At 46.5% G+C, this 12176-nt stretch overlaps 1 protein-coding gene across 2 annotated transcripts in view; it reads right to left on the reverse strand.

Annotated features, from left to right (window-relative positions):
• Positions 1–12176, reverse strand: part of Sgsm2 (small G protein signaling modulator 2) — a 40741-nt gene that overhangs the window by 28191 nt on the left and 374 nt on the right. For both annotated transcript variants that reach the window (XM_031354657.1, XM_031354658.1), the window contains exon 2: positions 6860–6935. In XM_031354657.1, coding sequence (XP_031210517.1) covers positions 6860–6935 — 76 coding nt within the window. The remainder of the gene's footprint in view (positions 1–6859; positions 6936–12176) is intronic.

The raw sequence follows: 12176 nt of genomic DNA on the forward strand, positions 1-12176 counted from the left end.
CTGTAGACCAGGCTGGCCTTGAACTCAGAAATCCACCTGCCTCTGCCTCCCAAGTGCTGGGATTAAACTTTTAGACTCTTAACCTTTACTGAACAATAATAACTACTTTTTTCCTTTTTTTGGAGCCAAAGTCTTGCTATATTACTCTGGTTAACCTAGAACTCATGTTGACCAGGATGGCCTCAAATTTACAGTTTATACTGTCCCAATCTGGGTGCTAGGAGTATAGGTATACCATAATGTCCAACTCTCATATCAATTACTTAATATGATTCATTTCCTTCCCGATTGTGTTCCCAGATTTCAGAGTTCCCCAGGTTCCCAGAAACATAGACTCCTAGGAATCCTGGATTATTTCTGAGGAAGGTTTCCAGAGACAGTTGGAGAACAAGGTGTCACTGGACACCATGTTACACGCTTTGCTTACACTGCTCTTTTTGAGTTTTTCATCACCAGAGCTTGATCACTAAGCTAACCATCCACCCCTAACCCCGAGTAGCTCTTCCAATGCTGGAATTTACCTTCTCGGGGCAGGCTCCGAGAGGAAAATGAATAACTAACTGACTATGGATTAGACATGAACAGCATGCAAACCTTGGTCTATCTGAGAGACTCAGCACCAGGGCAAACCGCATGACCTTGGCTATGTCCTAGTATAGAAGGAAAGAAACCAGTCGCTTTGGACATCTGCCTTCCTTCCTGACCATAGCTGAAAAGCTACCTAGTTTGTTCATTTCTGGATGGGAAGCAAAAGATAGACAGTCTGAGAATAAGCTATTCATTGCATGCAGGAGGGAAAGAGTCTCTTTTACTGAAAAGAGTCAGGTTAGCTAGCAACCGCCTGGAGTCTGAATCGCAAAATGTGCAGAAGCATCTCTGGCTGCAGTATTCCAGGTGGGATGCAACCTCCTGCAGCACCTGCAGCTCTCCTGGCTCATTAGTATCTCTTTGTCATTCCCCAAAGGAGCTCACAGCAGGGGAGACCTAACAGGTTAATGAAAGCTGCTTAGCAACAGGGAGCTGGTTAATAAAGCCAGGTGTTAGTCCCAGTTCCAGGCTCCACCCCCACCTCCCAGTACAGCTCAGCCACGGCCTCAAGCAACCCTTAGGTCTGCCCAGGAAAGCTGCAGGTTGAGAAGACAGGCTGGCCCGGTCCCACCCACAATGCCTAGCAGCTGGTGTGAGAACTGCTCTTCAAAGTCCGAATCCTCTCTCAGCCACAGGGATATCCTGGCAGTGGTGGGGCAGAAGCAGGCAGATCTCTGACTTTAAAGTTAGCCTAGTCTATATATGGAATTTCAGGCCAGCCAGGGATACTCAGCCTGGCCTTGTTTCAAAAACTAACAAAATTTCACAATCCTAGTACTCAACTAGAAAGATACTGTTATAGCCGGGCGGTGGTGGCCCACGCCTTTAATCCCAGCAGTTGGGAGGCAGAGGCAGGCGGATTTCTGAGTTCCAGGCCAGCCTGATCTACAGAGTGAGTTCAAGGACAGCCAAGGCTACACAGAGAAACCCTGTCTTGGAAAAAACCAAAATAAACAAACAAACAAAAAGATACTGCTGTAGAGGGAGGTCAGGTTCAGAGAAACATAGTTTCAAGGGTTGGTGCTTCAATCACCTCAAATCAGCAGATGGTAAGAGAACTATGCATAGGCACATGCATTATTATTTCAGATCAAGGATAATTTGCTGTTTGCTGCTGACTGAGTGCTCTGTTTATACATACTAAGAGCACCTTCCTTCCACCATGGAAGGAGGTGGCAGGAGATACCAATCAATTGGGGTAAACGCTGGGAGGTGGAAGAAATGTTGACAAAGCCACAGAGAAAATACAAATATAAAGCGTTAATTTGATTCAACTAGAGACTGGACCCAGAATCTCAGACATACTAAGCAAGTAAACTCTGAGCTCCAGCCTGGCAGGAAGTCTTTTGTCCCCCCACACCCCCTGGGTTTCCCTATGTAGCCTTGGCTTTCCTGGAACTCTCTCTGTAGACCAGCCCGGCCTTGAACTCAGTGAAGCCTGCCTGCCTCTACCTCCTGAGTACTGGGACTAAAGGTACATGCCACCACTATCTGGTTTTAAAATGTTTTAAATCAGGCTGGTGAGATGGCTCAGTGGGTTGAAAGGAAAAATTAAAGCTTTGGACCTGTGCTGACTAGGAAAAGTTATGGGCCTAAGAATCCATTACAAGCTGGCCCACATAGGCCTGGGAATGAGCAAGCAGTCTGTTAGACATCCTGAGAACTAGCAGGTCAAGAAGACATAAACTACATGTCTGGGCAGATATGGTTTAAAGTCAGATGCTCTGTTGACTCAGATTAACACCAACCTTAGGAATTCTCCACTCTGTTCTGCACGTAATAGTTAATATTTGAACTAGCCAATCATGTACCGCCACACTGATCCCTTTGTTACCCCAGACCTTTTCCCTATATAAACCCCTAACTTTCAAGCCTCGTGGTCGGCTCCACTATCTCCTGCGTGAGATAGGTGTGGTGCCAAACCGGAGCGCCCTGAAATTAAAAACTACCTCTTGTAATTACATCAGGACGGTCTCTCATGATTCCTTGGGTGCACGTCCTCCCGAGATTTGAGTGGGGGTCTCCCCTCAGGGGTCTTTCAGGGTAAGGGCACTGACTGCTCTTCTGAAGGTCCTGAGTTCGGATCCCAGCAACCACATGGTGGCTCACAACTACCAGTAATGAGATCTGACGCCCTCTTCTGGTGTGTCTGAAGACAGTTACAGTGCACACATCACACCATACCAGCAACTGCCTGTGGTACCAAATTTCAGGTCTAAGATTCCTGTTTGTTATGAACCTCCTCGTTTGTACTATACAATGTTTTCTGCTCTTACAGAAACACAACAGTTTAATTACAGAAAACAAAGACTTCTAGTAATTTCTTACCATCATTTCTCAGCATGGATCAAACTAGTATATCTCTGTATTATCAGAATGTTAAATTTCATTTTTTATCAACACACTTATTTACTATTTTGTGCATATGTAATGTTTGAGTGTGAGCACAGGCATGTCAGAGCATATATGGGGGATCAGGGGACAACTGCAGCCACTTTAGTTTTCTCCTTCTACCAGGTTCTGAAGCCTGAACACAGGTCATCAGCTTTATACTGCAAGACTGAGTCACCCTGCCAGCTCAGAATGTTTGATGTTAAAATACAGTGTCTGGGTTGCTAATGTGAATTTCATAAAAAGTCATTAAATAAGATGGGGGTGGTGGTCCATGCAGTTAGTTCCAGCACTTGGGAGGTGAAAGCCGGAAAAGAATTAGTCAGTTTGAGGCTAGCTTGGTCTTCACTGTGAGATTCAGGCCAGCTAGGGCTCCAGAGTGAAGGCCTATCTCAAAAAGAAACAAATAATCACCCTACCCCCACATGTATCCCCAAAATACAGGACACAGAGAGGATAAGAAGCCCAGATCCAGCTGGGGAGATGGCTCCATTTTGGGTCTCCTGGCCAGCCAACCTAACTTCATTGGTAAGCTCTGGGTCCCGGTGAAGAGACCTGGTCCTCACAAACAAGGTGGCTGGCCAGAGAACAGCATCTGATGTTGATCCCTGCCCTCCACATATACCCACACCTACAAACAACCACATCCACAAAAAATGCCAACACACCAACACACACAAAATCCCAGACTTGGAGGCCAGGCAAAGCCTGGGCCTGAATTCCTGTGGCAACTCAGTCAGGGCTGGCATTTCACACAGAGCAAGGAGCAAGACTGTTGAGCCTCTTCAGCCCTGACACTGCTGCCTCACATCTGGGTAGCTTCTCTTGCAAACATTTTGTCCAATCCCGTGGCATTTATGTTTGCATCAGTGACTCTTAGGAACTTTGGAGGACTAGCAGAACATAGGTCCCCTGCTCCTGGAGCCTTGAAGGCTTTGTTTTGTCTACTATAATAATTGAAACGCCTCAAAGGAAGCCTGTGCTTTAGTGTGGTCCGCTCTGATGAAAGAGCTAAGAGCTTTAGACAGGAGACCCAGGGCTCCTGGAGGGCTGTAAGTCCCAGGCCAGTTGCAGGAGAGCGGGCTGGTGCTTCTCACCTCAAGAGCCTGAATGCGGACTACTCAATGCTCTCCTCCTGCTGGCCTCCTGCCAGCCCTCTTCCCTTCATTCCCCCCTGGCTACCCACACACAGCACCCATGTACAAGCTGTTCTCACTATTCAGTCAGTAGCTTTCTACAATGTGTGCTCTGACAAAGCCTAGCACTAAGCCAGAATTCTAATATGCTTCTAGGCTAATGACACTGGGGAGCTTTATTTTTTCTCTCTCCCAGAGCACGTGTTCTATGAAGAAGAAGGGGGTAAAGCAGGCTGCAGACGGATAGATGGATCAGGGCATCGTAGGAGAGACCTGGGGAAACTCACCTAAAAGGGAGCTGGTGGTACTGCAAAATCAGCAAGCCTAGTGTCAGGCTCAAAACCTTGTCAAAGGACAAGGAGATTTTCTGCTCTTGGACTCTAAGCACGCTTACAAACTCAATCCCCACAAAAATTTGAGGTGGAGACCACTGCTCTAATTTTAACTTTTTTATTTTCTGGTTTTGTGAGGCAGGATTTCTTCTGTCCTGGAGTCATTTTGTAGACCAAGCTGGCCTAAGACTCTGAGATACACACTTGCCTCTGCCTCTCCAGTGTTGGATTAAAGGCACTTGTCATCACGCCCGGCAACACTGCTCTAATTTTAAAAAACATCAAACTAGTGATGGAGGAAAACATCAAACTAGTGATGGAGGGGCACACACGATGTGCTGGTGCATGCTAGTGGGACTGATAATTGTGAGGCCAAAGCAGGAGGATCAAGAACCTTAGTGTGTTCAAGGCCAGCCAAGGATAGGTAGAGGAAGAGAAAGAGGAGGGAGGGGAAGGAGAGAGAGAGAAGTGGGGGAGAGGGACATTTAAGTATTATGCAGAACACTTTTCCTTCCTTTTTTTCTTTTTGTTTTTTGTTTTTTTTTGGCTTTTTTTTGTTTTGTTTTGTTTTTCAAGACAGGGTTTCTCTGTGTAGCCCTGGCTGTCCTGGAACTCACTCTGTAGACCAGGCTGGTCTCAAACTCAGAAATCCACCTGCCTCTGCCTCCCAAGTGCTGGGATTAAAGGCTTGTGCCACCACTGCCCGGCAGAACACTACTTTTCAAAGCCCCATGTCACACAGCCTCTGCTTACCGGCTGCCTCTCCCAACCACTATTAACTTCCTCTAGAATGGTTTTTCCTTCCATAGATCTTTTATTACATACCATCACGATACATCTTTTTTCACACATTTTTTTTTTTCTGTCTGCCTGCCTCTTAGCAGGATTTATGATTCTGGGGCAGAGACTGTCTACTTGTCCCTGCCGCCCCGCTACATAGAGAACACCAGCTGGCGTGTTGCTGAACCTATGAGACAGGCGGCTCTGTCTCACTGTTGCCAAAAGCAGTGCTAGTAAGGGGCGCAGAGGTACTTGATTACAAGCCTGACAACCTGTTGTTGACCCCTGGTTGATCACACAGTGGAAAGAGACACCAGACTCCCAACAACTGTCCTCTGAACTCCACACAGGTGCCATAGTCCATACATGTGCATACACATACCACACACAATATAATGTAAAAACAAAATATAAATCAAGGTATTTCTTCAGAGTGGGTGACTACTAGCACATGCTAGGCTCTGGTACCACTCCCACCTTAGGGGCCGTTAGGGGATGGCCATGTTTGTGTAGCTATAGCTTTCTTCTACAAAGGCAAACGTCTGAGGACTCCCCACCATGCAGCCTAGTTCTACAGCCCCAGGCTCTGCTGCCCCTCCTTGTTTACGCTCATGCTCTTCTGCATCTAACCAAGTGCATGAGGAATTTGGAGAATGGAGCAACCAGAAAGATGTGGCGGCCAAAAAGCACAAAAAATCATCCCAAAGTGCCAACCCTTCCCCAGAGGGAAAGGGACAGATAAGATGGGTGGTTCCGAAATCTAAAGTGCTCAGGGCAAGGTTCTCAATGTGGGGTCCCGGGACGGTTCCCCAGCTTCCTCGGTGAGCATGGACGAAGTCCAGAGTCTCAGGCCACTCCAGAGCCACCAGGAGCAGAAACGCCTTGGCAGGGACCAGCTGTGTTTTGCTCTGTGATGCTGAGACTTCACAAGAGGGTGCTGGATCCTCTGGACTCTGATGTTATATAGACTGTTGTGAGCAACCATATCAGGATAAAACCCAGCCCCTCTGGAAGAGCAGCCAGAATTTTTTGTCTTATTGTTTGAGATAGGGTTTGTCTGTGTAGCCATGGCTGTCCTGAAACTTGCTCTGTAGACCAGACTGCCCTCAAAGTAATAGAGATCCACCCGCCTCTGCCTCTTGGGTGCTGGGACACCCTGCTGAGCAGCCAGGCTCCTTAACTGCTGAGGCATCTCTTTAGCCACCTCTACTTTTTTATTTTGAGGTAAGGTTTGACTGAATTGTCTGGGCTAACCCTGGATACTCCACAGATAAGACAAGTCTTGAACTTTTGATCTTCTAGCGTCGGCCTTCTAAATAGCCAGAATCGAAGGCTTGGGATACAGGTAGAACACAGCTATAAGTGTTTTAAACATACTTTCAGGTGAATTCTGGTGCTACTAAAATTTGGGAACTGTTGTCCTAGCATACTAAAATACACAGATTCTTGCAATCTGAAGCCTCTGATTCAGGTCTGGGGTGGGCAGAGACTCGCAGAGACTTCAAGAGTGTTTGGATTGGTTGGGACTTGCATTCATAGTTGAGAGTTACTAGGGTACTCATCTTTCCCAGGTTCCAGGGCCAAGCACTCAGTCCCGAGCCTGTAACCCATCACTGTGAAGTGTTCACTCACCACATAGAGCAATGATGTGGCTGCTGTCCTCATGCACAAATTTCCTGGTGACAGCCTCCTCCATGATTTGTTTCACCTGTGAATAAATGGGCATCTCCATTACTTTAATTTATTTTGCTGGGCTACTGATAGAACTCAGGGCAGGGGCTGGTGAGATGGCTCAGCGGGTAAGAGCACTGACTGCTCTTCCAAAGGTCCTGAGTTCAAATCCTAGCAACCACATGGTGGCTCACAACCACCTGTAATGAGATCTGATGCCCTCTTCTGGAGTGTCTGAAGACAGCATACTATGTATAATAATAAATAAATCTTAAAAAAAAAAGAAAAAAAAAGAAAAAAGCTGGGCAGTGGTGGCGCATGTCCATATAGGATGGGGAGGCAGAGGCAGGTAGATTTCTGAGTTCAAGGCCAGCCTGGTCTACAGAGTGAGTTCCAGGACAACCAGGGCTACACAGAGAAACCCTGTCTTGAAAAACCAAAAAAAAAAAAAACCCCAAAAAAACCTAAAACACAAAACTCTGGGTTACATCCTCAGGCTAGCATTATTATCTTTTTAAAATTTTTCTCCTTAGCAGCCCTGGCAGTCCTGGAACTCACTTTGTAGACCAGGCTAGCCTTGAACTCAGAAATCCGCCTGCCTCTGCCTCCCAAGTGCTGGGATTAAAGATGTGCACCACCACGGCCCGGCTTTCCTTAGCATTTTTAATCATGGGGTTTGAGGGTACAGTTCAGTCAGTGGTCAGGCATGTTCTGGATACACAAGGCTCTAGAGTCAATTCCTAGCAACAAAAGAAAAACAAATCAGCAACAGAACAGGTCTATGGAAAGGTAAATAGCTTGTTTTTGACCTTGTGGTCTGGGTTTTTAGATACTTGCAGAGATGACAAAGATGGGAGTTGGGTGGGAAGACAAATGCTCCTTAGCATCATCTGTTTCAAGTTTTTTGGAGAGGAAACGAAGAGATGACAAACCCACCAATCAGTGTGGAGGGTCCAGTTCAGACAAAAGGATCTCCTACCTAGAAACCAAGGATGGAGGGGATTTGCTCATTCCTACTCAGCTGGAGAAAGGCTCCTGGGCAGACACTCTCCTTCAGGGACAGTCTCAGTATAACTGGCCCCTCCTTTTCTGAGGTCAAGAGTAGGCCCATCCATGTCACACTGACTCTCATTCGTTCTAGCTACGTCCTAAAACTCTGATGTTTTAGGATTTGAATGAGAGGCTAACCTGAGCTAACAGTGTGTGACAAAGCCTGAGCTAGAGTGAGACTGTCTCCAACTCCTCCCCAAACCCCCAAAAGCACTTAGAGGATGGGGATGCCGCTGTACAGTTGAGTGCTTGACTGACATTCAAGATCCCCAGGTTTAATCACTAGGGCCACAAAAAGGGCGTTCTTATTGTTTACTATTATTACTCCTGATCCTATAAAAAAGAGCTGTGATACTCTTACAGGCTTGGAGAGTTCTCTGGATACTTTTAGAGCAGGAAACAACACAAGTGTCAGATGTGGTAGCGCATGCCTGATCCCAAGCCTGGGGAGATAGAGGCAAGAGGATCAAGAGCTCAAGGCCCAGGCTGGCTAGATGACTCAGCAGGTAAAACTTCTTCCTGAGCAAGTCTGATGACCTGAGTTCGATTCCCAGAACCCAAATAAAAGAGGAAAAAGAGACCAGACTCTACAAAAACTTCTCTGACCCACAGAAGTATGCAGATGAGCACACGCTTCCAGACACACACACACACACACACACACACACACACACACACACACACCATCTGCATCCCTACACACAGTAAAGTTAAAAGAAGAGTTCAAGGCTTCAAGGTCAAGGCCATTTTAGGCCACACAGCAAGTACAAGACTAGTTTGGGCTAGACTCAGTCTTAGACAACAAATGAAATAGAATATAGAACCTGTTTGCCCAAGGACCTTGTTTTATTATCTTCTCCTCCAGGCTCCACTTTTTCTGAGAGTACTCAAATACCCACTATCTTTCTTTCCCTCTTTTTCTTTTTGTAGTGGTAACTGAACCCAGGTCCTTGTGCATGCTGCGTCAGAAAACAAAACTGAACTATTGTTCTATTTTTTCAGACCTTTTTGTTATTGCTGTTTTGAAGAAGGGTCTCATAATGTAGCCTTGGTTGGTCCAGACCTCACTATCTAGACAAGGCTAGTCTTTTTTTTTTTTTTACAGGGTTTCTCTGTGTAGCCCTGGCTGTCCTGGAACTCACTCTGTAGACCAGGCTGGCCTTGAACTCAGAAATCCGCCTGCCTCTGCCTCTCAAGTGTTGGGATTAAAGGTATGCGCCACCAAGACCTTTGTTTTATTTTCTGAGACAGGATCTTACTAAATTCCCTAAGCTGGCCTGGAATTTACTCTATAACCCATTCATTCCTCTTACCTCTGCCTTCTGAGGTGCTGAGAGTATAGGCCTATGCTGACAGGCCCAACCTCTGGATTCTTATGTTAGTTTTGTACTTAAAAAAAGAACTAATGAAATAATATATGAAGTGTTTTGTGAGTTGTTTCTTTTGCTTGCTCGAATGATTTTGAGATTCGTCTCTGTTACATCTGTTGGGTATATTGGGAATGTAGATTGTTCATTCCCAACTGCGTGACAATACCACAATTAACTGGCATTTAGGTCCTTTCCAGCTTGGGGTTGTTATGAATCATATTAACATCTGGACATATCTTCTGGTGAACATATTGCTGGCTTTCTAAAATTTATGTTTCTAGGCAAGGAATTTCTGATGCATATATTCTGCTTTAGTGTCTAGTAATGCTGCCAAAACGTTCTCCAAGTGGCTGTAGCAATTTACACTTCCATCAACAGAATGAGGTTCTAGTTGCTCTTAACACTTGTGCCAGATTCCATGGGGAATCTGCCAGGAGACAGATACCACCAGTGGGAGTCAGAGATGGGTTTCCTCAACCCCAGTATAAAATCCTACAGAATAAGTCATTAATAGAGACAGTCCTTACCTTGTAAAGGATTTATCTTTATTTTGTGGGAATGGGTATTTTGCCTGCATGTATGTCTGTGCACAACATTTATGCGATACCTGCAGAGGCTAGAAAAGTGCATCAGCTCCCCTGGAACTAGTGCTAACAGTTGTTAGCTGTCATGTGACTTCTGGGAATCAAACTTGGAAGAGCAACCAGAGCTCTTAAGCACAGAGCAGGCTCTCCAGTGCCTTCTCTTTTTATTTTTTGAAATTAGGCATTTGCTCTCATGTTCCACATTAATCTTTGGCTTTCATCCTTTGGACAGGATGCAGTGTCCTGATGATACTCCAGCTCCTAGTGAGTTTTGTTTTCTTTCACCGAATTACCTATTTATTTACTTTCAAGTCCAGTCTCCTTATATAACCCTGGCTGGCCTGGGTATTGTAGGCACCCAAAGGGATTAAAAATAAACACCACCACACCAGGCCAAGGTCCTTTCTTAACATGGAGAGTGCAGAGCACCTAAGGGTTAAGGAGGAGGGAAGGACCTGGAGGGTTCTCCCTGCTGGAACTGCTCATGGTTAGTGGTTAGGTAAGTGAAGATCTGATTGGATCGATTCTTGCACTCCATGCTATTAAAAGCTTCCTCGATTACTTCCCAGGGGGTCTTTGCTGGAACTCCCAGCTAAGGATCAACAGGTATCTGAAGCAGCTGGAGAGACAGAGATCAGGTTAGGAGGACCCACTGATGATTTTAGGATTTGTTCAGAGGTCCTCTGTGAGGAGAGTCCTGCCTCTGGTTCTCAACTGTCTCTTCGTGTAGGGCTTTCTGTAAACCAAGCACTAAAAGGGGAACTATGTGGAGTTCAGAGCAGGTCAGCCTTTGCCAGGAAGATACATCCTTGCAGCACAAATTCAGTTTTCAAAGGCACCATTCTTGAAACAGTCTTTAGATATTGGGAAGAAAATCATGGTCTCAAAAGTATTTCCTCACACACCCAATCAATTCTCAAATCTGTGTCTTAAATAATGTAACAACATGCCCATAGTTCCTATTCGCTTATATTCCCCCCAAATCTCTTGGTTTTATATTGCTTTCTTCCAGGGGATAATCACTGAGATTTCACTTCTCTTTGGTGACTAACCTGGAGCTTAAGACTATTTTGGAAAAGCCCTGGCCTAAGAAACCCTCACTTGGCCACTTCATAGCAAAAGCACAGTGAAGCTGTTCACACAAGCTGGAAAGGTAATGGTTTCAACTTTTTTGTCAATAAGGAAGGGAACAAAAGTTAGGGCACTCGAGCCAGGTCGTGGTTAATGCAGAGTGAGAATCCAAAGTCTTCTCAAATCGTTAGACTCTAAGGGTGCATGAAAAAAATATGATACATTTACGTATGTGAGATAAATAGTATTATCCTATTTTAAAAGGAAACTAAGACTTGAGTTTAAGTAACTTTACTCAAGTTCACACAGATATAAGTCTGAACTATTCAAGACTATTTCATCAGACTTCAGTTTTCACGGTCAGCAGCTATATTTACTAGATACAGGTCCTATCAGTGTGCCAGGCTCTGGAAACAAAACAGTGAACAAGCAGACACATTTTTTTTTTTTTTTGCCTTCCCGTAGTTCACACCTGGTAGACCTAGCCTACAGAGGCAGGCTGAGGAAGGAGGCCTCATTCATCTCATCTACACTGCAGGTTCTCTCACAAGCTGGTGAGTCATTCATATGGGCAGCCCCCCCACCCTCAAACTGAAATGAGCTTTTAATAAGCAGCGTCAAGGTAAAGGGGATTAATGTAGAGAAAACTCTTGTTTCTGAAGGATTTCCCTCAAAAGGGCAAACATAATCTGAGACTTAAAAACCATTCTTAAAAATACCCGGGTTCCTGGGTAAGGAGGTGGGCGTGGAGGGAGAAACAGGGAGGTGTGCAGCGAACCCTCAGCCAGCCACGACTCACTCGCTGGAGGAATACAAGAGAGCGGTGCGTCGGACACCGGAGAGCGAAGCCCCTAGAACTGTGGCTCTCCGCCTCCGGAAGGCCCGTGGGGACCCCGCCCCCTCCCCGGGCAACACCGGCCATGAATGGGCAACTCGGATTCTCCAGCAATCCCTGCCACCCCTCCCCCGACCGCGGTCTCCCCGCGCTGCTGCCGTCACAGGGCGGGGAGCTGGAGCAAAGAGGAGCAAACAAGCCCCAGGGCGCGAGCCCGACCCTTGGCGAGGGCGCTGCCCCGGACACGGAGAGGGGCGTGGGGCGCGGCCGGCCCAGGACCCCGCCCCCGCCCCGGTCCCCGCCCGGCACGGTGGGCCCGTGACCGCGAGCGTGGGTGCCGCGGGCCGGCGCGGGAGGGGTGCGAGCCC

Source organism: Mastomys coucha, unplaced genomic scaffold (genome assembly GCF_008632895.1).
Source record: "Mastomys coucha isolate ucsf_1 unplaced genomic scaffold, UCSF_Mcou_1 pScaffold5, whole genome shotgun sequence".
NCBI lineage: Eukaryota > Metazoa > Chordata > Mammalia > Rodentia > Muridae > Mastomys > Mastomys coucha.